Source organism: Microchirus variegatus, assembly GCF_963457635.1.
Source record: "Microchirus variegatus genome assembly, chromosome: 3".
NCBI classification, from domain to species: Eukaryota; Metazoa; Chordata; class Actinopteri; order Pleuronectiformes; family Soleidae; genus Microchirus; species Microchirus variegatus.
In genome coordinates this window covers 38,124,279-38,150,270 of record NC_139804.1, presented here as the reverse complement: position 1 = coordinate 38,150,270, position 25,992 = coordinate 38,124,279, and the positions used below count along the sequence as shown (strand labels likewise).

At 39.8% G+C, this 25,992-nt stretch overlaps 1 protein-coding gene across 1 annotated transcript in view; it reads left to right on the top strand.

Moving 5' to 3' along the window:
- Positions 1-25,992, top strand: part of LOC310925199 (neurobeachin-like) — a gene marked incomplete at both ends in the record, with an annotated part of 330,054 nt that overhangs the window by 243,419 nt on the left and 60,643 nt on the right. Inside the window, 3 exons of the mRNA XM_083887081.1 lie at positions 20,828-20,945; positions 21,036-21,138; positions 23,180-23,295. Of these exons, the coding sequence (XP_083743207.1) occupies positions 20,828-20,945; positions 21,036-21,138; positions 23,180-23,295 (337 nt within the window). The remainder of the gene's footprint in view (positions 1-20,827; positions 20,946-21,035; positions 21,139-23,179; positions 23,296-25,992) is intronic.

The following is a 25,992-nucleotide window of genomic DNA, read 5'->3' as shown; positions in this document are numbered from 1 at the left end:
TACATATATATATATATATATATATATATTTATATTCACAGTAAGGTAGGAAACTCATTTTAAGATCAGACGACAAAGGCTGAGAAAGAAATCAAGTGTATTAACTTTAACTGGTGCGTCAAAGTTTACCTGTGACAGTCTCACATAGAAGCAGCTAAAAAAAAAAGAAAAGTGCTGTCATTTTCCTTCAGGATCTTCTCTCTGGTGTCTGTCAGCTTAAATTGGGACGCGGCCTACACCCATGTGTGTGTGTGTGTGTGTGTGTGTGTGTGTGTGTGTGTGTGTGTGCTAATGCATGTGAGTGAAGGACAGTTGGATTCTTATCATGAATTTCACAGTTTCACTGTCCTTCATTTTCTTCTCTTTCCTTTGTTTACCTGCCCCTCCCCCCCCCTCCATTTGTATATTTAGGGCCCGAGCATGAACGCTGGGGCCGAAACGGCGATTATCATAATTATTATTATTCCGTGTCTTTGCGGCCATTTTTTAGGGGGTTAACGTACATAAAAACTTGCCATGGAGGTCAGTTGTGGTGAAAATGCGATATTGGCATCGTGCTCAGACACCCACACACTATAGCGCCCCCCTTAGGTGAAACGTGGATGGAGCACGCCAAAATTAAGTTGCACCTGAATTTCACGAAACTTGGTGGGAACTTGCGATAGCCCAAGACGAACAAAAAAGTCAACCGGGACCGTGGCCTCAACTCAACAGGAAGTCAGCCATTTTGAATTTGGAGTCCATCTTGGCAATTAGCACGCTTCGGAAATGAACAAACTACTTATTACTATTAGTATATCTGTGGCTTTGCCGTCATAAAAACTCTTGAAACTTTGCACGGAGGCCAGGTCTGGCGAAAATGCGATATTGGCATAGTACTCTGACCCATGTGTTGCTCAAGGGCTCTATAGCACCCCTAAGGTGAAAACTGAGCCAAATTGAGTTCCACCGAATTTCCCCGAAACTTGGTGGCAAGATGTTATATAGATATTTTAATTCACAAATGAAGGTAAACAGTCTCTGTCAGTTTCACTCGACGGGCGCCACTACTTCGTGTCTCCTCACGGTGGCGCTGCTTAAATGAATAAGGGGAAGTTCCCTGGCTGAAGAAGAGGGAGTTTACAGCAGGATAATGGTGGAGAAAAGCTACGTTAAGAGATGCTCTGTCTATGTTCAATACATAGACTTTAGAGCTGTTGTGTCAACACACCATTGTGAGTTCTACTCTGGGGTGGGATGTCCTGCTCTGGCCACCTGAAGGATCGGTCATTGGTACCCTTTCATATATAAGGCAATGCTCAGACTACTGCCTGCCTACATTTGTACCTTATTTCACTGAGAACTACTGATCTGTCAGTTCACAAGATCATTTGTTTCTTTCTGTTCCATACACTTGTACCTGTACTGAACTGGGTAAAAGGGCTTTTGTCCATTCTGCACCTTTTGCATGGAAGATGTTGCAGAAAGACTTGGAAACTGAGTTAATTTCCTTAAACACTTTCAAATCCAATCTGGGAGTTCCATAACATGCACTCATTTTTCCTTATGTGCTTAGAAATTTAATCTGGATTGTTCTTATTTGTTTTCTACTGTGTAAATTTGTTTGAGTATTTTGCGTTTCCTGCTGCACATCTTGGTCAGGACTCTCTGAAAAAGAGGTCCTTAAGGCCCTGGTGAACTTGCTAACGTCTCCCTGTGACACGTCTGGTTCACAGCTGAAAAAGAACCGTCGGTCACCAGGTCGAGGCTCGGATGACTATCATTAACTTCTTCTTCTGTTTTATGCTTGGTGGGCGGGGCTTATACTCCACCTATTGGTAGGGCGGTAGTTCAGTTTGCCCATGCGCACCCTATTTGCGCTCTGTGTGCTGACATACACTCAGGACTTTAATCTTAATGGGATTTTCCTGCACTTTTAACTTTTAACATTTTGTTTTCTTCAGTTAGACTGATGTTATTGGTATCGCGTATCGTACCGCGAGGTTTCCCGTGACGGCACAACTGCGTGTCTTTTCCAAAGCATTACCAAACTTTCTTTTGATTTGTTTCCATATTTTTATCTCAACCACATCCACGCAGCGATTCCCCGATTGGCGTCCCAGCACGTCTGTTTGTGTGGATGTATCTGAACGTTGTTTTGTCCTGCTGTTCTTTCATCTGTTGGACTCATTACGGTCGCCATCTCTCCGGGCTCCATTAGAGAAGCTCAGGAGACAGTTCTCCCCATGAAAGAGTCATGATGGACGAAGAAGAGGAAGCAGCAGCAGATGCAGCAGCAGAAGAAGAAGAAGAAGAAGAGGACGAGGTGCTGATGCCTCTCCTGCCTCCAGCTCTTCACCTGCTCAGGAACAACCCCGAGGCAAAAAAAAAAAAAACAAGGGAGCGAGGCCTGGCCAATGAAAGATTGAAGAGCTGAAGACAGCTTTTCTCACTGTTGCTTGAATTGATTTGGGCGGCGGGGTGGGGGGGGGGTGGGAGGTAAAAGTGAACTAATTGGACGAGAGAGTTTTCAGAAACAAACAAGCCAAAAATGTGGATGAAAGCTCTTCCAGAAAAAAGACTGAAAAAAAAAAAAAAACTGGATGAAGTTCTGCCGTTCTACCCCGTTAAATTTGAAACGATTATATTAGAGTGTCAGATCTGTGGTCCCTGGCAGAGCTCGGGGAGGCGAGAGCGTGTCGGCTGTTGACACCATCTAACGAAGGAGGGATTAGGAGTTTACAGAGGCAATAATATGACGGGTCAAAAAGAGGAGGCACTCCTCCGCAGCACTTGGCTCTGTAATGAATGATTGACTGGAAAAGGAGAAGCTGCCACTCGGCGGCTGAGTGCTCATCTTGACGTCTGCCTCACCGCTCCACGACTCGCCTTGATCACGTCTCACTGCTCCTTTCTCATCTGAGGCTTCAGTCTGCAGGGAAAAGCTGCTTTTCCCTCTTATTTTTCCTCCCTCCTCTCTCCCTAATTTACACATTTAAGACATTTTTGTTTGCTTATTTGCAATTCCTTTTTTTTTTTTTTTGTCAGTCGTACTCCCACTCCCCAACACACACACACACACACACACACACACACACACACACACACACACACACACACACACACACACACACACACACACACACACACACACACACACACACACTCCTTCACTCACAACCTTCCCTTTCTCTTCTGTTTGCCTCGAGGCAATGAGCTAATTCCAGGTTCCATAATTACGCTGTGTTGTACACCTGTCTGCTATTAATTCTCCCTTGTCTCTCATTCCGTGTCTTAATGAGATATTATTGTAATTATTGCCATTATGCTATTTTCTGTAATGAACTTGATTGATGTTGTTGTTATTATGGCACTATTTATATACCCCGTAATTAGTGTAAATGTGTTGCGGAGCTCCGTAGACCCCGCTCACTCATCGGCTGACCCCGGAGTTCCCGCTCTGTGCCGGGGGTTTGGAGCAGAGAGCTGAGCAGCCTGGTCGTCAGTGAATAGACCTCTGCTTGTCGCCATTTTAAGACCATTACAGCGGTGAAAGGCCACACAATGGCCAGCGTCGGGGCTTTGTTTCAGGCTGTCACTTTGCGCCCCCCCCCCCCCTGCAAAAATCGGCTAGCCTTAAAGGAAAAGGTGAAAATGGTTTTACCCTGTACCAAAAAAAAAGTTTCAGTATCTTGATTTTTAATGTTATTGTTGAAGAGGCAAACTACTGGAAGGAATGCACCAAAGAAAAGTCTCAGCTGAAAGAATGTTCGTAGCAGCTCTCAATCCAATTAGCAGTTTGATAAGGGGTCGTACAACGGGGCCGTCATGCTGCAGGTCCGTTTCTTTTGGGTGCGTTTAGGCGGCGGGACAAGGGTAATGTTGGGATGGCGTCGAGGGCCTGAAGGCAGAGCTCTTTAATGCGGAGTGACGGGGTCGAGAGCCCTGGTGAGTCATTGAAAGTGTTTAGGCAGCACAGATGATCTTTTCTGTTCCCCCGGACACTGTGGTTTCTTAGGTGGAAACAATTAACCTGATTTCTCCTGCGTTATTTTCCCCCACAACTGCTGCTCGTGGTTTATTTTGGTAAAAAAAAAAAAGTCCACTCAGGTTTAGTCTCCACTTTCTTACTTGGAAAGCTGTAACATGGCTGTGTGTGTAAAAAAAAAAATTACATAGTATTCTGCAGCAAGTATAGGACAAAAGTCAGACGTTAGGCAACAGGGGGCGACTGGTGGCAAAACCAATTCTGTTTGAATGGGAGTCCATGGGAAATTGATTTAAAACATTGATAAATTTGTATTTTTTTCTGCGCTCCTATTAAGAGGAAAATGGACCAAAAAGAAAGTGCATCACTTTGGAGTGAACGCCAGCGACCATCGTCCAGTAGACTCCATCAAAGTCGTAAATAACGATTTGTTTTGAGTTCATTTTTATTTACTGGGACGGCATTTTTATTGCCCCCACTTGGTCAAGTGAAGAATAAACTTAAGATCCTTGTGATGCTGCTGTGTTTAATTCACATTTTCTTAAAGTGTTGGACTAGTTTTAAAAATGTTTGCAGATCTTGCACTCGTAACACTTAGCAGCATATGTAGGGCTTTTGTTTTCTTTGAAGGAAGTGATTATGACTTTGACATTTCATCAATTCCATTTTTTTTTTTCAATCCCAACTTCTTCTGATGTTTTGGAATTGTCGTCCTTGCCGTCATTGTGTCTTGATGGGTAAAGACTGATCACCTTGATGACTCAGTTACCCACATTCACAGCTTATCTCGTGCAGAATCTGATCAAAATGTGCCCTTTCTGAGGGGAGCGTGAGTCGGGGTGGCTCTAAATCTGCCGCAATTCTACCAATATCGCTTGCGTTTCTTATCCAGACAACGTCAGAGTTTGCGCTGCACACCCTGGCTCTCTTCGTAAATCACCTGACAAGTTTGAAGCCTCTTAAGTGAACCGCTGAACAGTCATGCGATTAAAAGACAACTATAGATATAGTCACGAGCTAACATTTGTCACTTCCTGATTTGCGTTGGATCTACACCACACATGCATGAGCCGCTATGGAACGTGACTTGGACAAACAAAGATTCAGAAATACAACACCAAGGGAGCCACCACTAGGGGGAGCCAGGGTCATACATTTGGGGTCTATAAATAATATAAATATTATGTCCACAGAGGTCTGTCTGCGCGAGGCTACGTGACGTAATATGTCGTAAAATCTGCCCATTTCTTTAATCATTGTTGGGTCTTGTATGTCGTGCTTTGTAAAAGCAATTACAGACGAGAACATGAGCTTCCTGTTTATACTGTCAACACATGCTCATTGTACCTGAATGGTCATGTGACATATGTTTTTAGACGTGTTTTTAGATGTGCACAGAAAACCTCTAATGCGGAGCAGAAAGGAGGGTTAACACCCTGGACAGATCGCCAGTCCATATTTTTTTTTTTTTTAATTTTGAGATATCACAAACAGTGTAGGAGTTATGGTAATGAGAAGTATTCATGCCATTGGTAACAGAAGGGTTAAAATGGGCCTCAGTGATTTTAATCTGCTCCTGTAAGAGAAGGTAAAGTGAACGACACGGACCTGAACGCAAACACGCTCAGCCTTTGTGTGTTTGTTCACATGCTGTAGAGCTTTGAGTGTATTGACAGTCGTTTAACTCCACACGACCTGGTTCTCGAGTGCCATCATCTGACTGTTCTGGAATCCTGTTAGGAGCCATCATTACAATTCGTGCTCTCTCCATATCTGTGTTTGAAGGTGCAGCGACAAATGAGGAGAGTTTTGAGTGGACTTGAGACCTTTGTAGATAGATATCTAGCTAGCTAGCACAGAAATATGATAGCCAGAGAGACAGCTAGTTGGTAGATAGCTAGTTATCGTATTTATAGCAATAGCCAGCCAAATAGCTAACATATTTAGATATCGACAAAGATACACTGTTAGAACTAATCCTGTAAAAAAACAGTAAAGAACTGGCAGCTGTGTTGCCATTATGTTACTGTAAAATTAACATTTTTTTACTGTGACTGAAATTTAGTTTTGCCCTGTAAATGAAAAAATAGTGTGATATTTAAAATTACTTTCACTGTATTTTACAATTAAATTAATATTTAGCTTGTATTATTTGTACATTTCAATAATCGATTAAAAAGATATGATTGCACACAGTTAAAGGCACTTTTGTTAAGAAAAACATGTAACATGTCATTGACTTTAGGTTTCACAAAATCTCTGTTTGAACCTGGACACAAGCACGGAAGGCAAACCATGATAAAATTAACCGACTGATTTTTTAATCATGTGATTAAAATGTAAGAGAAAATGCAGCTTCTTATTGCACTTTCTTTCTAAAAAAATTCACATGCTTAACAAACTGCATGTTAAAAACAGTATTACAAACAAATTACATATATTAACAGTATTCCGAACATATGCCGACTATTATGATGGTAAATTTCAAGTCATTCATAGATATGTTTTGTTTTTGAGAAGAAAGTCAGCTCACTGTCAAAGTGCATTAGGGCAAATGAATCATTTCCTGAATTTCAAAAATTCATTAAAATTATTCCTTAAGAGGTTTGCAAATATTTTCAACAGATCCTTGTTCAGGGCGATGCCGACTATTATGATGGTAAATTTCAAGTCATTCCGAGATACTTTTTTTTTTATTAGAAGAAAGTCAGCTCATTGACAAAGTGCATCAAAGCAATGGATCATTTCCTGGATTTCAAAAATTCATTAAAATTATTTTTTAAGAGCTTTGCAAATATTTTCAATGGATCTTTGTTCAGGGTGATGCCGACTATTATGATGGTAAATGTCAAGTCATTCTGAGATACTTTTTTTTTGAGAAGAAAGTCAGCTCACTGTCAAAGTGCATCAGGGCAAATGGATCATTTCCTGAATTCAAAAAATCATTAAAATTATTCCTTAAGAGATTTGCAAATATTTTCAACGGATCCTTGTTCAGGGCGATGCCGACTATTATGATGGTAAATTTCAAGTCATTCTGAGATACTTTTTGTTTTTGAGAAGAAAGTCAGCTCACTGTCAAAGTGCATTAGGGCAAATGAATCATTTCCTGAGTTTCAAAAATTTATTAAAATTATTCCTTAAGAGGTTTGCAAATATTTTCAACGGATCCTTGTTCAGGGCGATGCCGACTATTATGATGGTAAATTTCAAGTCATTCCGAGATACTTTTTTTTTTATTAGAAGAAAGTCAGCTCATTGACAAAGTGCATCAAAGCAATGGATCATTTCCTGGATTTCAAAAATTCATTAAAATTATTTTTTAAGAGCTTTGCAAATATTTTCAATGGATCTTTGTTCAGGGTGATGCCGACTATTATGATGGTAAATGTCAAGTCATTCTGAGATACTTTTTTTTTGAGAAGAAAGTCAGCTCACTGTCAAAGTGCATCAGGGCAAATGGATCATTTCCTGAATTCAAAAAATCATTAAAATTATTCCTTAAGAGATTTGCAAATATTTTCAACGGATCCTTGTTCAGGGCGATGCCGACTATTATGATGGTAAATTTCAAGTCATTCTGAGATACTTTTTGTTTTTGAGAAGAAAGTCAGCTCACTGTCAAAGTGCATTAGGGCAAATGAATCATTTCCTGAGTTTCAAAAATTTATTAAAATTATTCCTTAAGAGGTTTGCAAATATTTTCAACGGATCCTTGTTCAGGGCGATGCCGACTATTATGATGGTAAATGTCAAGTCATTCTGAGATACTTTTTTTTTGAGAAGAAAGTCAGCTCACTGTCAAAGTGCATCAGGGCAAATGGATCATTTCCTGAATTCAAAAAATCATTAAAATTATTCCTTAAGAGATTTGCAAATATTTTCAACGGATCCTTGTTCAGGGCGATGCCGACTATTATGATGGTAAATTTCAAGTCATTCTGAGATACTTTTTGTTTTTGAGAAGAAAGTCAGCTCACTGTCAAAGTGCATTAGGGCAAATGAATCATTTCCTGAGTTTCAAAAATTTATTAAAATTATTCCTTAAGAGGTTTGCAAATATTTTCAACGGATCCTTGTTCAGGGCGATGCCGACTATTATGATGGTAAATTTCAAGTCATTCCGAGATACTTTTTGTTTTCGAGAAGAAAGTCAGCTCACTGTCAAAGTGCATCAGGTCAAATGGATCATTTCCTGGATTTCAAAAATTCATTAAAATTATTTTTTAAGAGCTTTGCAAATATTTTCAATGGATCCTTGTTCAGGGTGATGCCGACTATTATGATGGTAAATTTCAAGTCATTCTGAGATACTTTTTTTTTTGAAGAAAGTCAGCTCACTGTCAAAGTGCATCAGAGCAAATGGATCATTTCCTGAAATTCAAAAAATCATTAAAATTATTCCTTAAGAGATTTGCAAATATTTTCAACAGATCCTTGTTCAGGGCGATGCCGACTATTATGATGGTAAATTTCAAGTCATTCCAAGATACTTTTTTTTTTTAGAAGAAAGTCAGCTCACTGTCAAAGTGCATCAGAGCAATGGATACTTTCCTGAAATTCAAAATATCATTAAAATTATTCCTTAAGAGATTTGCAAATATTTTCAACTGATCCTTGTTCAGGGCGATGCCGACTATTATGATGGTAAATTTCAAGTCATTCCAAGATACTTTTTTTTTTTAGAAGAAAGTCAGCTCACTGTCAAAGTGCATCAGAGCAATGGATACTTTCCTGAAATTCAAAATATCATTAAAATTATTCCTTAAGAGATTTGCAAATATTTTCAACGGATCCTTGTTCAGGGCGATGCCGACTATTATGATGGTAAATTTCAAGTCATTCTGAGATACTTTTTATTTTTGAGAAGAAAGTCAGCTCACTGTCAAAGTGCATCAGAGCAATGGATCATTTCCTGAAATTCAAAAATTCATTAAAATTATTTTTTAAGAGGTTTGCAAATATTTTCAATGGATCCTTGTTCAGGGTGATGCTGACTATTATGATGGTAAATTTCAAGTCATTCTGAGATTCTTTTTTTTTTTTAGAAAAAGTCAGCTCACTGTCAAAGTGCATCAGGGCAAATGGATCATTTCCTGAAATTCAAAAAATCATTTAAATTATTCCTTAAGAGATTTGCAAATATTTTCAACGGATCCTTGTTCAGGGTGATGCCGACTATTATGATGGTAAATTTCAAGTCATTCTGAGATACTTTTTTTTTTGAGAAGAAAGTCAGCTCACTGTCAAAGTGCATCAGGGCAAATGGATCATTTCCTGAAATTCAAAAATTCATTAAAATTATTTTTTAAGAGGTTTGCAAATATTTTCGACGGATCCTTGTTCAGGGTGATGCTGACTATTATGATGGTAAATTTCAAGTCATTCTGAGATACTTTTTTTTTTGAGAAGAAAGTCAGCTCATTGACAAAGTGCATCAAAGCAATGGATCATTTCCTGAATTTCAAAAATTCATTAAAATTGTTTCTTAAGAGGTTTGCAAATATTTTCAACAGATCCTTGTTCAGGGCGATGCTGACTATTATGATGGTAAATTTCAAGTCATTCCCAGATACTTTTTTTTTTTTAGAAGAAAGTCAGCTCACTGTCAAAGTGCATCAGGGCAAATGGATCATTTCCTGAATTTCAAAAATTCATTAAAATTGTTTCTTAAGAGGTTTGCAAATATTTTCAATGGATCCTTGTTCAGGGCGATGCCGACTATTATGATGGTAAAGTTCAAGTCATTCCAAGATACTTTTTGTTTTTGAGACTAAAGTCAGTTCACTGTCAAAGTGCATCAGGGAAAATTAATCATTTCACAATGCTATGATGTGTGCATTCATCCTCTCTCGGTTAGTGTAGCCATCAGCCATGAATCTTTGTAGTAAACCTTGTTTTGGGACAGCACTCAGTATATTTTTATTTCATCATTCAAAGATTGATTGAACGACCCCAAGGGTTAGGGTTAGAACCCAAACTACCCTAACCCTTCCATACAGAAACGTGTACTTTAAAGTATGATTCGCAATAAAACTAAAGGATACACGGCAACATCCTTGTTTCTATTGAGAGGCCAAAAACAAAGAACAGATACAATGGAAAAGGACTTGGAAAAAAGACACTGCTTTCAGTGAGGACACAAAGCGTAGCACAAATTAAGGTAATGAAAAAACAAACCAAAGCTTAAAACACCCAAAGAAAAAAATTTAAATATGAAAAGAGTAGCATAAGGGACACAACACCAGACACAATTAAAAAAAGTATAATGGTAAAAGATATAATGGTTAACAAACTGAGGAAATGGACTTAAAATGAAAAAACCACAAAACAATAAATACCATTTAAAATATGCAGATACTTCATATTCATATTTGATTGCCTCATTCTGAGTTATAGGAGGAACAATTGTCTTAAATGTCCACATATTTTCACATTTTCTTAGATACACAGTACAAGTATCAGAGGACTTATCGTGGATGTGGAAATATACATTTTGTTTTACATGACACATTTTTTATAAAATTGCCACTCTTTTAAAAGAACAAACATGTTGTGGGTTGAAGTTCGTGTGAAGTGAAGCACATTCAATGACTTTCAAAGGCTTTGGAGAAGAAAAGGCGAGCATCATGCCTAATAGGTGCTTTAGTAATTTCTGAGTTTTCATAGCTTAATCCGTTCTGAAAGGCTCAGGAGAAGAAAGGCTGCAAATGGCCCTCAGTATTAATTTGATGTGACTTCTATACAATAAGGGCTGTGGATCCCAGAGGCCTGTTTTCAAGCTTACCTTCTTTCATCAGCCTCAGCCTTTGGAACTTTTGCCTAAATGTTTCATGAAACCACGGCTGTAAGCCTCTTTGGTATTCTGTCTTTATAACGCCTGGTTTAAGACTATTCTTACAGCGTGTTTAAGGCAGAGCAGCACATACAAACAGAGAAGCTGCCTCTTCATTGTGTGGAAATCAAATTGATTTGGTACAATTGGGAGAGCACTTGTATTAAAACACACATATCCTATGCCTCATTTCCCTCCCTTTCATTGTGGGGTTTTGCAAATGCTAATGAAGGCTGCGTTCCCTCCTTCTCTTTTTACGTATCCATTTTTTTCTTTTTTAAAAGCAGCAGATCCAATAATATGACTGAACATTTCTGTTTGTGATGGATTCTTTTTTTTCACACCCTTTCTTCAAGAAACCACACAGACGTTATAAAACATTTTTGACCTGAGTGAACATGCTAAGTTCAACTCGATGGCTATTTATCTAGTTAGCTCTATAGCTAGCTGACAGATAGATAGATAGATAGATAGATAGATAGATAGATAGATAGATAGATAGATAGATAGATAGATAGATAGATAGATAGATAGATAGATAGATAGATAGATCATTCAGGGAGTAAAGGCCACATTATACTTTTCCGACTGCATAATGCGTTATCCAACTGCGTAACCACGGAGACCCCTCAAGCCTTCATACTTCTTTGTCGTGGTGCCAGATACGGAATGCAATTTCCCGCCCGATCAGTAGGGGTCGCTACGCAAGGTTGTTGTGCTTTTGTCTACAGTGAGCAATGGCGTCCGAGAGAGAAAGACTGTTGTTGTTGAACAGTTTTAAGATCATTTGAGGTGGGAAATTGGCCATTTAGTCTAAACATGTGCTGTGTGTGTTAAGATATGACGTATTTATAGTTTGGTAGCGACGTTGTCGGCGGTGATCAGCTCTGCCTCTGTGGACGCTCGGTGTGCACTGTGGCCGGCACACAGCAGTGTTATCTCGGCCTGTCCTGAGGACCAAACGCAGCTCTTGTCGTCTCCGTTGTCCCTTGACGGAGTGACGGACACTTAAAAAATATTTTGTGCAGTCAGAGAGAACGAAGTGGCTCTACAACAGACTCTCCGTCGACGCAGAGGACTCTGTGTAACCTACGTAGAGCACTTTACGCAGGAGTATAAATTGGGCTTTAATCAGAAGTTGCAAATAATGGAAACATGGTGCGTGTTGAAGTGTGTGCATGAGTGTGTTAGTATCAGGATCAGAGAAGGACAGTTGATCCTCTGTCCCAGTCCAGAGTCACTCTGATCTTCTGGATCTTCTTCAGCTGGAGAACGGAGAATTTATCTGATGACTGTTCGTCGTAGTTTTTATTAAAATGTATCGCCCATATGCTTCCTAGAACTCCCACTCACAACCATTTACTGTCTCCAACATGGAGGTCCCAGCTGTGAGTTCCTGAGTTAAAACACTCGTAGCCCAAGACACTAAAGAAAGCCCCAGTCCTCACTGTATTATCAGGGACCTTCTGTTTGTCTCCTCGTCTCACACTGGTCAGATCTCCAGACAGCTGGAGCAATGGATGAGCAGTGTTTGGCTCCAGAACCACAGGACTGTAGAAGACCACGTCCTTCATCTTGTTCCAGATGTTGAAGGCCTGGTTCCCCGGGTGTTTGGCCTCGTCTATCAGAGCTCCTGAGTGCAGCTGTGGAGGCTCCAGCAGGAGGTGCTGCTTCACTCTGTCCACCTGTGCAGTCTTGTAGTAGAGCAGGAAGGAGAGTCCTTTGGCCTTCAACTCGTCCTCTGTGGCTCTGCTGCATGAAACTGCCGTGACTTTGTTTTAATACGTGATACAAACGCACAAATGAGTGACTTGTAAAGCAGATGGTTTCGGTGCAACGGAATCATTAGAATCAGTAAAAAAAGATTTGTTCACATAATTGTTCAGTACTTCCTGTACGATGGTTTTGATTGAGACAGTGATGTCGCTAAATACGCCTTTGGTAAATATTGAGGTTTTAGACATTAGAGATTAACTGTAGTCTCGGACGTCGTGCTCTTGACTCACGACTGCCAGCCACCGATTGGAACCTCGTCAAAGCAGGTTATTAAAAAATCACTATCAATACTGGAAAAGCGAAAAAAAAAAAACATGCCGAGTTGCACCGTGCTGGGACTGTGTAGTGGAAAAGCACCTTAAGACACTTCCTTCTGTCGCAGGATTAGCATGAGTTAAAAGATTTAAACTATATAAATATAATTACATGAGGATAAAGTACAAATTATCTACTGCACTCAAACGCCATGATATCATCCGCCGGCAAACCCGTTCAGGCCCAAGGGGGCTGAGCTCGGATCACAAAAGGCGCTCATTTGCATAAATTTACAAGCGCTCTCGTTCAAAGGCGCCCGATAAGAACCTGTTCCTCCTTTTCACGTTGGCCCTGAATGGCTTGTTGAGCTTTGGCAATGACAGATAAGTCAGGGTAATTCCTCTTTATGCCTGTAAAAAAAAAAAAAAAAAATGATGCTTCAGATTCTCACCGTACCCCGAAGGTGTCGCCCGCGATAATCCTCAAAGAGCGTCCGGCAGAAAGGGGCGATGCGTGTTTTCCAGATGATATACCGCGAATGCCAGGGAGAATTATATGAAGGAGGACAAATCTGTAACATATTATTAAGCAATTCCCAGTGAATAACTGGGGGATAAAAGGATAATGGATGAGGGTGTAGTTATTGATGCTGCGCTTCCGCAAAGGTTGAGAGACAAGATTAATTGAGGACGAGTGAGGACGAGTGAGGACGCTCATTGCTCATCAGGCCTCTCTCGTCTCTCCATCCTTGTCTCGTACTTCTCTCCTCTCCCCCTCACACATAAATATATAAATAAATGAAAAAGCATGGATTTAGAGCGATCAGCTCTGCACTCTCAGACGCAGCCAGAAGAAGTGAGTTTCCAGGCCTGTGAGATTCCAGTCATCTTAAGGCCGACAAGTCCTTGCAAAAGTCCCATTAGGTAAAGCTCACTGAAAAGGCCGCGTTACTAACTGACGGCATTTTCTACTCTCAAGCTGCTTAGTGAAGGCTCTCGTGAGCTGCTTATCTGGAGGATGTGCTCACTAAGTGTGTTTATGTATTCTGTATGTGGATGTGATGTGACAGCACTTCAGCTCCTTCGTACTTATTTTGAAATGTTACTTGTTTTCCTTGTGCTATATAAGGAAATACAAAATGATATCTATATATATATATACACTACCGTTCAACTGTTTGGGGTCACCTATACAATGTCCTTCCATTAAAAGTCACACTTTTATTCATCAAAAGAGTTGCAAAATGAATAGAAAATATCGTCAAGACATTGACAAGATTAGAAATAATGATTTTTATTCAATATAATAATTTTGCCCTTTCGTTAAAGAACCAGCAAAATTGTTTTCAGCTGTGCTAACATCATTGCACAAGTGTTTTCTAATCATCAATAGTCTTCTAACGTGATTATCAAACACAATATACCATTAGAACACTGGAAATGTGCCTCTGTACACATATGTACATATTCTATTAAAAACCAGACGTTTGCAGCTAGAATAGTTGTTTACCACATTAACAATGTATAGAGTGTATTTATGATTCATTTAAAGGTGCCATATGTAAGAATGTGGCCAAAAACAGTTACTACATTCAAATACAAAATACCGAGGTCTTCTTGGTTTCGTTTTCTGAAGTAACTGGCAACCCGTGTTTGCTCGGCAGCAGAGACTCTACTGACTGTAATGATTGGTAGACGGCGGTAGGTGGCGCCACATGTCAAAACATGATTTCAAAACATAAACATGATTTGCAGTCTGTAAAATATTTTTTTAATGCAAATATTTTGTCTGTACTGTTGTTGTTGGTGAGTTCAGTTTGTTATATGAACATTATTCCTGAGTCTCTGTGACATATTAGGATTTTATGATTTATTACATAATGCACCTTTAATGTTATATTAATTTCCTTTAAAAATAAGGACATAAGTGACTTTTGAACGGTAGTGTATATGTATGCATACAGATCAGATGTGTATGTAGTTCAGTTAAAAAGACTTAATCCTAAAAACGTTGGTTAATCTCCAATATCTAACAAAGAAATGTCTAAAATGTCATCATTTAACAGTCCGGTGTATTTAGTGACCGCTTCATAACCTGCGATTATGTAAGAGGGTATTAACTATAACTATAAAAATCCAGAAAGTTCTTCTGAATCCAGAGGATCAAAATAAAACACTTGAGGTGTCGGTATGTAAAGCACAGGAGGCAAAGTGTTGAAACCTTGGTGTAGGTCTGTGCTGGAGGCTCCTGCATCATCATCAAACCAAGGCTGTTTACTTATAGGCATTTTATTTTGAAATAAACGGATAATACTGAAAGAACCTTGACTGTTAAATGAGGAAATGGCATTAAAAAGCAGCTCCATGCATCACCTCTGCTGCACTAATGTGCGTGACATACACATCACAGACATAAACATTATTGACAAACTTAGCTGGACATTTTGGGCAGTGAGCTGCCAGAATATTTAATCCATATTCATCTCCTTTATCCCACTGGTCTTGCCAGAGTAGACGAGCTGTATCATCTCTCCACACTCCAGCTACCACACAAATGTATAGTGACACTGATTATGCAAATCTGTAGCTTGTTTTCCTCCAGTACCTGCGTTAGGAGCCTCAGCTACTTTATTGAAGCTGAGATACGGGACTCTCATAGAGGAACCATGTGGAATGCTGATTTTGTATATATATATATATATTTATATATATATATTCATACACATATATACTCATATAATCTTCCACAGTTTGTATTTTTATTTTGCATTTTTCACACTTCATAACCACTGTCACATTTGCTGTTTTCAAAAAGTTCCCTGCAAAGGACTGTAAGTGGAAGAAGACAGACACATTACAGATATAACATTACAGACATAACATTATAGATATAACATTACAGACATAACATTATAGATATAACATTACAGATATAACATTACAGACATAACATTACAGACATAACATTATAGATATAACATTATAGATATAACATTACAGATATAACATTATAGATATAACATTATAGATATAACATTATAGATATACATTATAGATATAACATTATAGATATACATTATAGATATACATTATAGATATAACATTATAGATATAACATTACAGATATAACATTATAGATATAACATTATAGATATACATTATAGATATAACATTACAGATATAACATTATAGATATAACATTATAGATATAACATTACAGACATAACATTACAGACATAACATTACAGACATAACATTATAGATATAACATTATAGATATAACATTACAGATATAACATTACAGACATAACATTATAGATATAACATTACAGATATAACATTACAGACATAACATTACAGACATAACATTATAGATATAACATTATAGATATAACATTACAGATATAACATTACAGATATAACATTATAGATATAACATTATAGATATACATTATAGATATAACATTATAGATATAACATTATAGATATACATTATAGATATAACATTATAGATATAACATTATAGATATAACATTACAGATATAACATTATAGATATAACATTATAGATATACATTATAGATATAACATTATAGATATAACATTATAGATATACATTATAGATATAACATTATAGATATAACATTATAGATATACATTATAGATATAACATTATAGATATAACATTACAGATATAACATTATAGATATAACATTATAGATATACATTATGGATATAACATTACAGATATAACATTATAGATATAACATTATAGATATAACATTACAGACATAACATTACAGACATAACATTATAGATATAACATTATAGATATAACATTACAGATATAACATTACAGACATAACATTATAGATATAACATTATAGATATAACATTACAGATATAACATTATAGATATAACATTACAGATATAACATGATAGATATACCATTACAGGTAAAACGTCATTATTTGTAATCTTTTCAATGTCTTGACTATATTTTCTATTCATTTTGCAACTCTTTTGATGAATAAAAGTGTGACTTTTAATGGAAAACACACAAAAAGTTGCACAGGTGACCCCAAACTTTTGAACGGTAGTGTATATAGTGTATATTTTGCTATGCGGATGACACTCTCCTCACTCTCTGCTCCCCACTGGCTTCACAATACCTCTTCACTTTCTCCTCCTGCTGCTCAGCCTCTTCACAGATTTAGCCCACATAGCCTGAGGTCAGCGGTTGAATACAATATACGTAGAGTGTGCTGATCCTCCAAATTGCCATGTGTGAAATTTATCCCACCGGCTCCTGGGGGAGTGTAGTCACATCAGTCAAAATGAAAACCCTCCCTTCATTCTCCCAACTCACTCTTCTCTGTGGACCAGGTTTTTATAGCAGAAGTCTAGATATAATAGCAGTCATGCTGGTTTGGAGATCTCACTTAATTATTATAACATTTGTACTCCTTTTTGTATTGTTAACAGATTGTAGAAGAATTTTCTTAATAACATGTGTCATTGTGTCTCCGTTAATATAGAGTTAAAGCTGTGTGGCAGTCGCACACGATTAGCATCCATTTCCGCGTACGCAGCGGCTTCTTAGGCCCCTTTAAATGTGATGTGCCGCGTCTCGCGTGTGTGCGTCTGCACATTATTACGCGTGAGCTTCAGCCTAAACACCGGCGTCACCTGTGTCTCGTCTGTCGCAATATTTTCCCTGTGATGTTCCACAGGCAGGATGCAGCCTGCCCTTCTGTCAAATCACCGGCAGAACGGAGGAGGAAGCAAATAAAGCAAAGAGAGAGAGAGAGAGGACAGAGACGTTAAATTGCATTACGTCTATTATGTTTGAGAGGTATATTCCCCCCAACCACACACCCATACACACACACACACACACACACACACACCACCACCCCCTCCCTGCAGCTGGCAAGAGCAGCCAGCGCATGCGCTCGTGGATCCTAATGAGCTTGTATGGCGGGACCTGTGTTGGAAACAAAAGGCTGTGCTTGTCGGCCCCACACACACCACAGACTCCCCCACTCCCACTCCCACTCCAACTCTTCCACCGCTGCTCTCCCCCCTCCCACCCTCCAGCTCTGAGCGTGACAGACTAAGAGCAGAGCTCCGGTCTCTTCCTCCTGGTGCTGTGATTAGATTGGGGCCGAAGTCTCCAGCTGGCAGGCCTGTCTGTGACTGGAGGCGGCCGTTCCCCAGCGCTTGTCACCGGCTGACACCTCTGACAGGCAGGGGACAGCTTCAGCAGACAGGTTCATTAAATGGCATTTTTTACAGCTGGGCCTCCAACAAAAAAAATGAGGGCTGGGCTTCGTCAAATCTCCCAAGTCTACAGGGGCCTCGGTGTGGTGTTGGTTTAGAGCAAAGCTTTGTTGTTATGACAAATTTTTTGATCCGGGGCTGTTTGAAATCAGCTCTTTTCTTTCTCCTCTTTAGCCTCTCTTTTGTTGACAGCCGGCCCTTTGGCCTGCGCTCTGTCACGGCAGCAAACTGTTCACTTTGGCTGCGCGGCAAGAAACAGCCAGTGCTGAGATACCTTGTGGTTGTTGTTTTCACATATTGTTCACTCATTAAGTCACTGTGATGCAACAACTGGAGAATTCACGGGGAGGGAATGTCAGGCTATAAGACTGTGCAATATAGAGTGTCTTATATCCCTTTTTTAAGCACAACCTTGAGTCAATCTGATGAAATAGATCATCATTTTCACCAAATATATAAACACACCTGAGTGTAAGCACTCAAAATTCAGATTTTGAGAATTTTGGAAAAAGTTCAAAGTTCCCTCGTTAAGAAGCTAAAAATAAAATCGATATATTTTGTGACTAACAGAATTATCTAAAAAAATAAAATAAAAATGCGACATGTGACCTATAAACCCACACCTCAGGATGTCCATATAAGGAGTTGTGTATTATTGTCAAAGCAGTTAACCAAGGGTGTGCCAGCGGCACTAAGCGTTAATATAGTTTATGTTTTAAAAAAAAATATATATATATACAAGAAAATAAAAGTTCAATATTCAGATATAATGCAAAATTAAAAAAGGGAATGCCCCAAAAATGTATATAACATTATACTTCGGTGCATAGTGTGTGAACCCAACAAGCATCGTGTGCATGATGCAAACTGCGTCATCAACACGCCAGGTTTCGGAACCGCGCGCAAAGAGTGTGTTGGGCACGTGTGGACAGCGCATCCGTGAACTGAACTTCCGCCCCACCAGTAGGTGGCGTATTAAGCCCCGCTCACCAACAGAAGAAGCAGTTGCCAAGGACAGTCATCTGAGCCTCGACCTGGCAACCCTCGCCTGCCCGACGGACCTTTCGGCTGTGAGACGCTCGAACCAGACGTGTCCGAGGGAACTGTAGCATTGTTCTTTGGTAGGATGGCGTCCTATTCCCTGCGTCCAAGTGTGTACGGCACCAGATGGTGCAGTGGGATACTACAGGACTCTGATGAGCGAGTATATCAAGGTCCGCGATATGCGACACGCAATGCAAGGCATGGGTATACCGCGGGCTTATGGATGGTCTTTTTTCGGGAAAGACAGCTGTCCTAAATTTGTGCTGTGTGAAAAAGGTCCGTCTTTGTCGCTCGCACAGCTTGACGAAGAACCACCGTTTAGGAGCCGCGACTCAAAGAAATAAGCTACGATTGTTTCATGTCGTTTATCTTTCATCTGGGGATAGCTGATATAAATTGTGAGGGCCTTAAATTACATTGCATTGAGACGACGACTTCCTGAACATCTGGCATCAGGAGTGTTAAAGCTGCTGCTGCTGCTGCTGCTGCTTCTGCTGCTGCTGCTGCTGCTGCTGCTGCTGCTGCTGCTGCTGCTGCTGCTGCTGCTGCTGCTGCTGCTGCTGCTGTGGCCCCTTCACTGAGCTCCTGCAGCTCCATAACCATCCCTCCATCTCACCTCACCTCCCTCATCCTCACTCCAGTCAGCACGTGGCCTCCTCTGGGCCATGCTGTCTCTATGACAACTGTTTGAGTTGGGCTGGTGTGTGTGTGTGTGTGTGTGTGTGTGTGTGGGGGGGGTGTATTGCAGAGATGTCAAGCAGGGGCATCACTGTGGGAGGAGATCACCGCAGAGGAGATGCCGCCCTGCACATCCAGCATCTCCACCTAATCCAATTTTAATTGAGCTCCAGAGATTTTGGACGTGGCCCGGAGGTCGGGCGCAAGCTATTCCGGGGAGAAATTAAGGCAGTCTGGCTCACGCTGCACTCTTCCAGCCTGTCACTATTTTAAAATGAGCATTAGCATCAGACCTTACCCAGCTGAACGTCTCACTCTGCTCCTCTTACCCCTTTTCTGCCTTCTCCGATGTGTGATTATAACCTGGGGAGTTGATGAGGTCGCTCCCTGGTTCGCGCTGTTGGACAAAATGGTTCAGTAAGGGGGGGGGGGTGAGATGGACGAGGGGGGGGAGTATGTGTGTGAAGGGACCATTCTCACCTGTCAGAACAACTGTCTTACTCTTGTGCATGTTGACCTGCACTCCCACGACTGCTGCATACACTAATGATCCTTTGTCTCCTCGCTCCTCACCTTGCCATTGCGGTTTTCATTGACTGTTTGTGTTTCCGACCCACCAGGGGGTTGTTGTGTTTTTCTTTTTCGTTTCACCAACCAGTAGCTCTTGCTCTCCTGTGATAGACCAGATAAAAAGTGTGAATGTGTGCGGAAAAGAGTCCAGAGTTGTGCTGGCAAGGACTCCATAAATGCTTCAACTATTGTCTGTTACAGTTAAATCACTGTCAAATGACTTTGCACAGTGGTGATTTTATTTACTCCCTCTGTGTTTCTCAGGTTTTTTCTTTTATTGAACATCCTCTTTTTTACATTTTCCACTAGAAACAGGACTTGTACACAGTCAGCTGTTACTTCACTTTACTTGGACAGAGATCTTCTTCACTGTATATCAAGTGTCTGAAGACAGTTTCCTCTCTTCTGTCTCTCCTCCAGGTCTTGGCCTACACTGAGGGCTTACATGGGAAGTGGATGTTCAGCGAGATCCGAGCGGTCTTCTCCAGACGTTTCCTCCTTCAGAACACGGCCATAGAGGTTTTCATGGCCAACAGAAGTATGTGAAGGGCCAATTATAGCTTCTTCTTTTTTCCTAAATGCAGCTCTTTCTCCGTTTTTAAGCAACGTTCACTCTCACTGTTCACAGCGTCAGTCATGTTCAACTTTCCTGACCAGGCCACAGTTAAGAAAGTGGTCTACAGTCTTCCACGAGTGGGAGTGGGCACCAGCTACGGACTCCCACAAGCCAGGTGGGTCACATTTAATGGTGATACTGAAATTCCTGTCTATCTATCTATCTATCTATCTATCTATCTATCTATCTATCTATCTATCTATCTATCTATCTATCTATCTATCTATCTATCTATCTATCTATCTATCTATCTATGATGTTCACTCAGGTTTTAGGTTTTAAGGATAAAAGTAATAAGGATCATTTTTTTGTGTGTGGTTTCTTTTCTCTAAGGAAAGAATACCTTAAATTTAAATTAAGAAAAACAGTCATATTTATTTATCTGCTGCTTTAAAAAAAAAATATGTAAATTTACATTTAAACCTTTGTGTACATGAATGTGTATTTTAGCAAAGAAAACACTTGTGGACTTGGCCTGAGTCATTTAAAGTCCCGCCGCTCAGTCAGTCATTGAAGTGCATGTGCTGTGACCCTGAATGAACTGACCTCATTCTCTGTAGAGCAGAACTTCAGTCAGGACACTGACCGCAGAGAAAAGACCACATTCCCACAGTGTTAACTGGCTCTTTTTATACAGCGATGTCACACAAAACAACAACAACAACACAGTTTCCTCATTTCTCTCAGTTTTTGACCGAGTGGAATTTAAAAACCTTCAACCATCTTATGACAATGAGTCAATGAGTCATAAGAGGGTTTTTTTCCAAGATGACTTTCACTTTCGATATCTGGCAGTTATTCAACCATTTAGGAATTACGGTTCTGAGAAGCTAACATCACAACGTGTGACGTGCTGCTCCTCGTCTGTGATTGGACGGTTGCTCCGCGGACGTACTGAGGGGCTACCGTAATGACAGGTATATTGGTGCAGAACTCGATTTCCCTGCTTTTTCCGAATTATCTAGATATCGCAAATGGTCTACTAGCTATGTTAATGAGAAGCACACGTGCCAAATCCTGTCGGCAGGTAAGAGAAAGGGTTAAATGGATGATTTCTTGGAGCAAAAATCTGAAATACTGTCATCGAAGCGGAGGAATTGGCCGGAACGGGTAGAAAATTAAATAAATCGATAAATCTGCCTCCTGTGAAAAGTCTGTCGTTGATTTTGCTCGGTCTATTTACACCACTGTGTTCTAACGTTGGTGATAACAGTGTTAGTACTGATTTAGATCATTTAGTAACCAGCATTATGCCTTTTTAACAGAAATAGTAGCATGGAGAGACTTATTAATGATGGTGTGACGAAATAAATGATATCTTTTGTTTTGTACGCGTGACGAGAGCTCGAGAAAATAATATTATTCAAGCATTAACCCAGGCTGACTTCAGCTTAAACTGATTTACTGTCTGTACACAGGTGAAGGTGGCTGAGTTCTTTTTTTAATTGACATTAATGCTAATGTATATGTATGTATATATTTATATGTATATCCACTGTCATCAATTATTAATCATTTTCCGTTGTGCCATTGAGTTTCTCTTTTGTGTCTTTAATAAAGATTTCAACTGCTATAAAGCCATTTATTCTGAAATATTACGATGAAACTGAGCGAATTCCCCGCTGCCTTTTAATTAATCTGACACAATCTAAGTTGCGTGACGACCACTGCTTTAGATTATACACTTATTTACGGGTTAACAGATTGTTTGTTAACTGACGTTGAAGCCACAGAGCAGGATTTTATCGACCGAGCGTTTAAATTCAAATCAACCAGTTAACGGTGATTCAACCTGTTCAGTTATGCTTGGAATTATAGAGTCGATGCTCATCAGTTTGAATCATTTCAAAGATCACTTAATTGTCATTGTTTATGTTTACAAAGACATTTATTGCACTGGTTAAAACGACGCTCATCAGGTACGTGGTTAAAGAGTCATAAAAGTCAAGTCATTAAAAAATAAGTTATAAATGCCACACATTTTCACACACACATATGCCTTTAATAATATAATTAACTAAATAGGTTATTACACATGGTTTACAGTAGATTATTGCTTGTTTAAGAACTGAAGTAGGATCTGGATACATAACTATAAATCAATCTTCTTTTTCCTCTGAATTTATTGCTTACATGTCTTGTTTTTTTCCCCTCAGACGTATCTCCTTGGCGACGCCTCGACAGCTTTTCAAATCCTCCAACATGACTCAGCGCTGGCAGAGGAGAGAGATCTCCAACTTTGAATACCTCACATTTCTCAACACGATTGCAGGTAACGATTCACATTACTGTCAAATAACGATGCAGAGTACTGTTCAGCCACATCCGCTCAAGTCTGCATTCACACCCACTCCTTCTTAAAGCTCCCGTAGAACGGAAGTACCAATTAACGCTGATTTTTAAGTGTGTATCTGACATTTTTAAACACTGTTAAAAAAAAAAATGTTTTGATAATGAGTAGCAGTGCATCCACCGTTCCAGAGGGGGGAGCTGCGCTTCTGAGAGCTGGTGTGCTAATTGCATCACTTCCAGGTATTGGCCAATCACAAGACAGTTGGGAAAGCTCTCGTTGGCTGGGCCAATCACAACACAGTCTGTCGCGACTGACGAGAGCTTCAGTGAGGAGAGATTTATATCGGCTAGTTTACAGCAACTATGAGGTTTTTGACCATAAAAACAAGTTAATGTATGTAAGTAGACCTCCATAACTATATGTGTGATAGGACCACTCTATGTGACCTTTAATCCAACCCTAGTTTGTTTGCTTGGAAAGTTCCCCTTGGTTTGTGGACGTGTGGATGCACGACCGAACTCTGATGTGCACCAAAGAAATGAACTCTGGTCTGTCTAAAAAGGTCTCGTAGGTCTCGGTTCGCTTCAAGCGAATCAAATACAGCGCAGGGCATTGTGGGTAAACACGAGCAAAACATACAAACATAAGCGTGTAGAACGATGTGTGGTATGTTCACATGCTCCATGTTTTGCTCTTAAAGTGGAGGAAACAGAAGTTGTCCTGCATTAACACAACAGATAAGCGAGTTTTGTTTTCTTGTTTGTGTCGTCCTCTCCTTCAGTAATTCTTGATGCAGCGCCGCCTCAGGCGTGGAGGGGAATATATTATTAAAAAAGTTCAAAAACTTTTTAAAACTTACTTAAAATAGAAAGTTAGGAATATTAGAAAATTACTGAGAATAACTTTTTTTTTATTTTTTCATTTAAAAACTTAAAAAAACTTTTTTTTTAAACTTAATAAATAAGTAGGTTAGGAAAGTTGGTGAGCAAATGAGATTATAAGTCACTAAAATGACATTTCTTTTTAAAATGTGCTTAAAATAAAGTTTTCTGTTTATTTTTTTTTTACATTTTTCTTCTTGAACCTCACTTAAAATTATTATTATTTTTTAATTATTGATGGATAATTGTGACTTTATAGCTGCGTTTCCATCATGGCACAGTTCAGTTACAGTTCAGTACGGTATGGTCAGGTTTGGAATGGTAAAGTTCTGGGTCAGGCCCTGTTTCAACTGAGAAGAGTACCTTTACTTGGTTATTTTAGTACTTTTCTAAAAATACATACAGTGCGGTACCAAACCATTGGAAACACAGCTTATCTGAACTTGACCAATTACAGATTGTAGTTTTTATAGTATTTTTTTTTATAAAACTCTTCTGAAAATGGGCTTTGTAATTTCACCCCACAGTGAAACTTGGTGCCTTTTTGTTCTTGTATGGATTGAAAATAATGAATTCACCCTTTTTTTCCATAGCCGTCAGTCAAATTTATAGAGTGTGATTTGTTTTTCTTTCCTTATCAGCGGGAAAGTTTTTTTTTTTTTTTTTTTACAACCAGGGGAAAGTGTTACGATTTAATCTGTTATCTTTTGTGAATATCTTCGCTCTTCGAAGCTCAAATTTAAAGTCACCCTATCATCATCCATAAACCTGACGCGTCAGTGGCGGCGAGAACGCACCGTAACTGGCCTCAGATATGTCATAATTGTTTAAGAATCAAAGCCGTTCTTATTTAGTCCTGGACACAGTGTGATACGTTGTTCCCGGGAGTGTGATGTTTGAAGCAAAGAGCACACACGCACGCAGACGATTTTTTTTTGCCGCATGATTAGTGTCTGGTTTTGTGCGTCTGTGGAGCCGAGAGGTTGGTGTTGTCAACTCTCTGATCTGAAGTGCAACTAAAAGCGAAGGCGAGAGCGTCTGCGGGTGTCAGCGCCTCTGCCTCGCTCTCTCTCTCTCTCGCTGCATATTCATGCATATTTATATTTAACTTTGAGTTTCGATACATTATTGTCAGCTAATTAGATGTAAGGCAGGCAAGAAAAACATGCTCAAAATTCATTAAAAAAAAAGCTCCAGTAATGACCTGGGCTGACAGCGACGTCAGCCCAGAGTGGGGCAGCAGGCGAGCGGGGGAGGAAGTGCTGCGGAGAGGTGTGAATGGAAGGGGGGGAAGTGGGGGGGGGGGCTCCTAATTAAACACTATTCCACTGTTATTAACATCCTGCCACCTCGACTCAGGCCTCGGCAGCATCAGGTCTAACAAACATTCCCTCTACTCCACCTCCGTACTCCGCTCCGCTGCTTCCTTTTCAACGTGTGGCATTAACCTGGATAATTGCGCTTCCGCGGCTTCTTCCCCCCTCGAAACGCTGTCGACACCGCAGACGCCTTTCCATCGACGAGGCTGTCAGACGTTATCACTTCCCGGGCTCGATTTAGTCTCTAATGCCGAAGCTGAACGTGATCCAGGAGTGAGCGCAGACAAACCTGCTGGATTAGCTCAGCTTAAAAAACATTTTAATATTAAAAAGTAATCACGACACAGAAGTTGCGATGTCTAAACCACGGCCATTCAATAGAGCTGAGTCCGCGGTACGGTATTTATGAGAGTGTCTGCTTAACAATGCAGACCAATGAGAACTCCTGAGAGTTCCCGACAAATAACTGCGAAGAA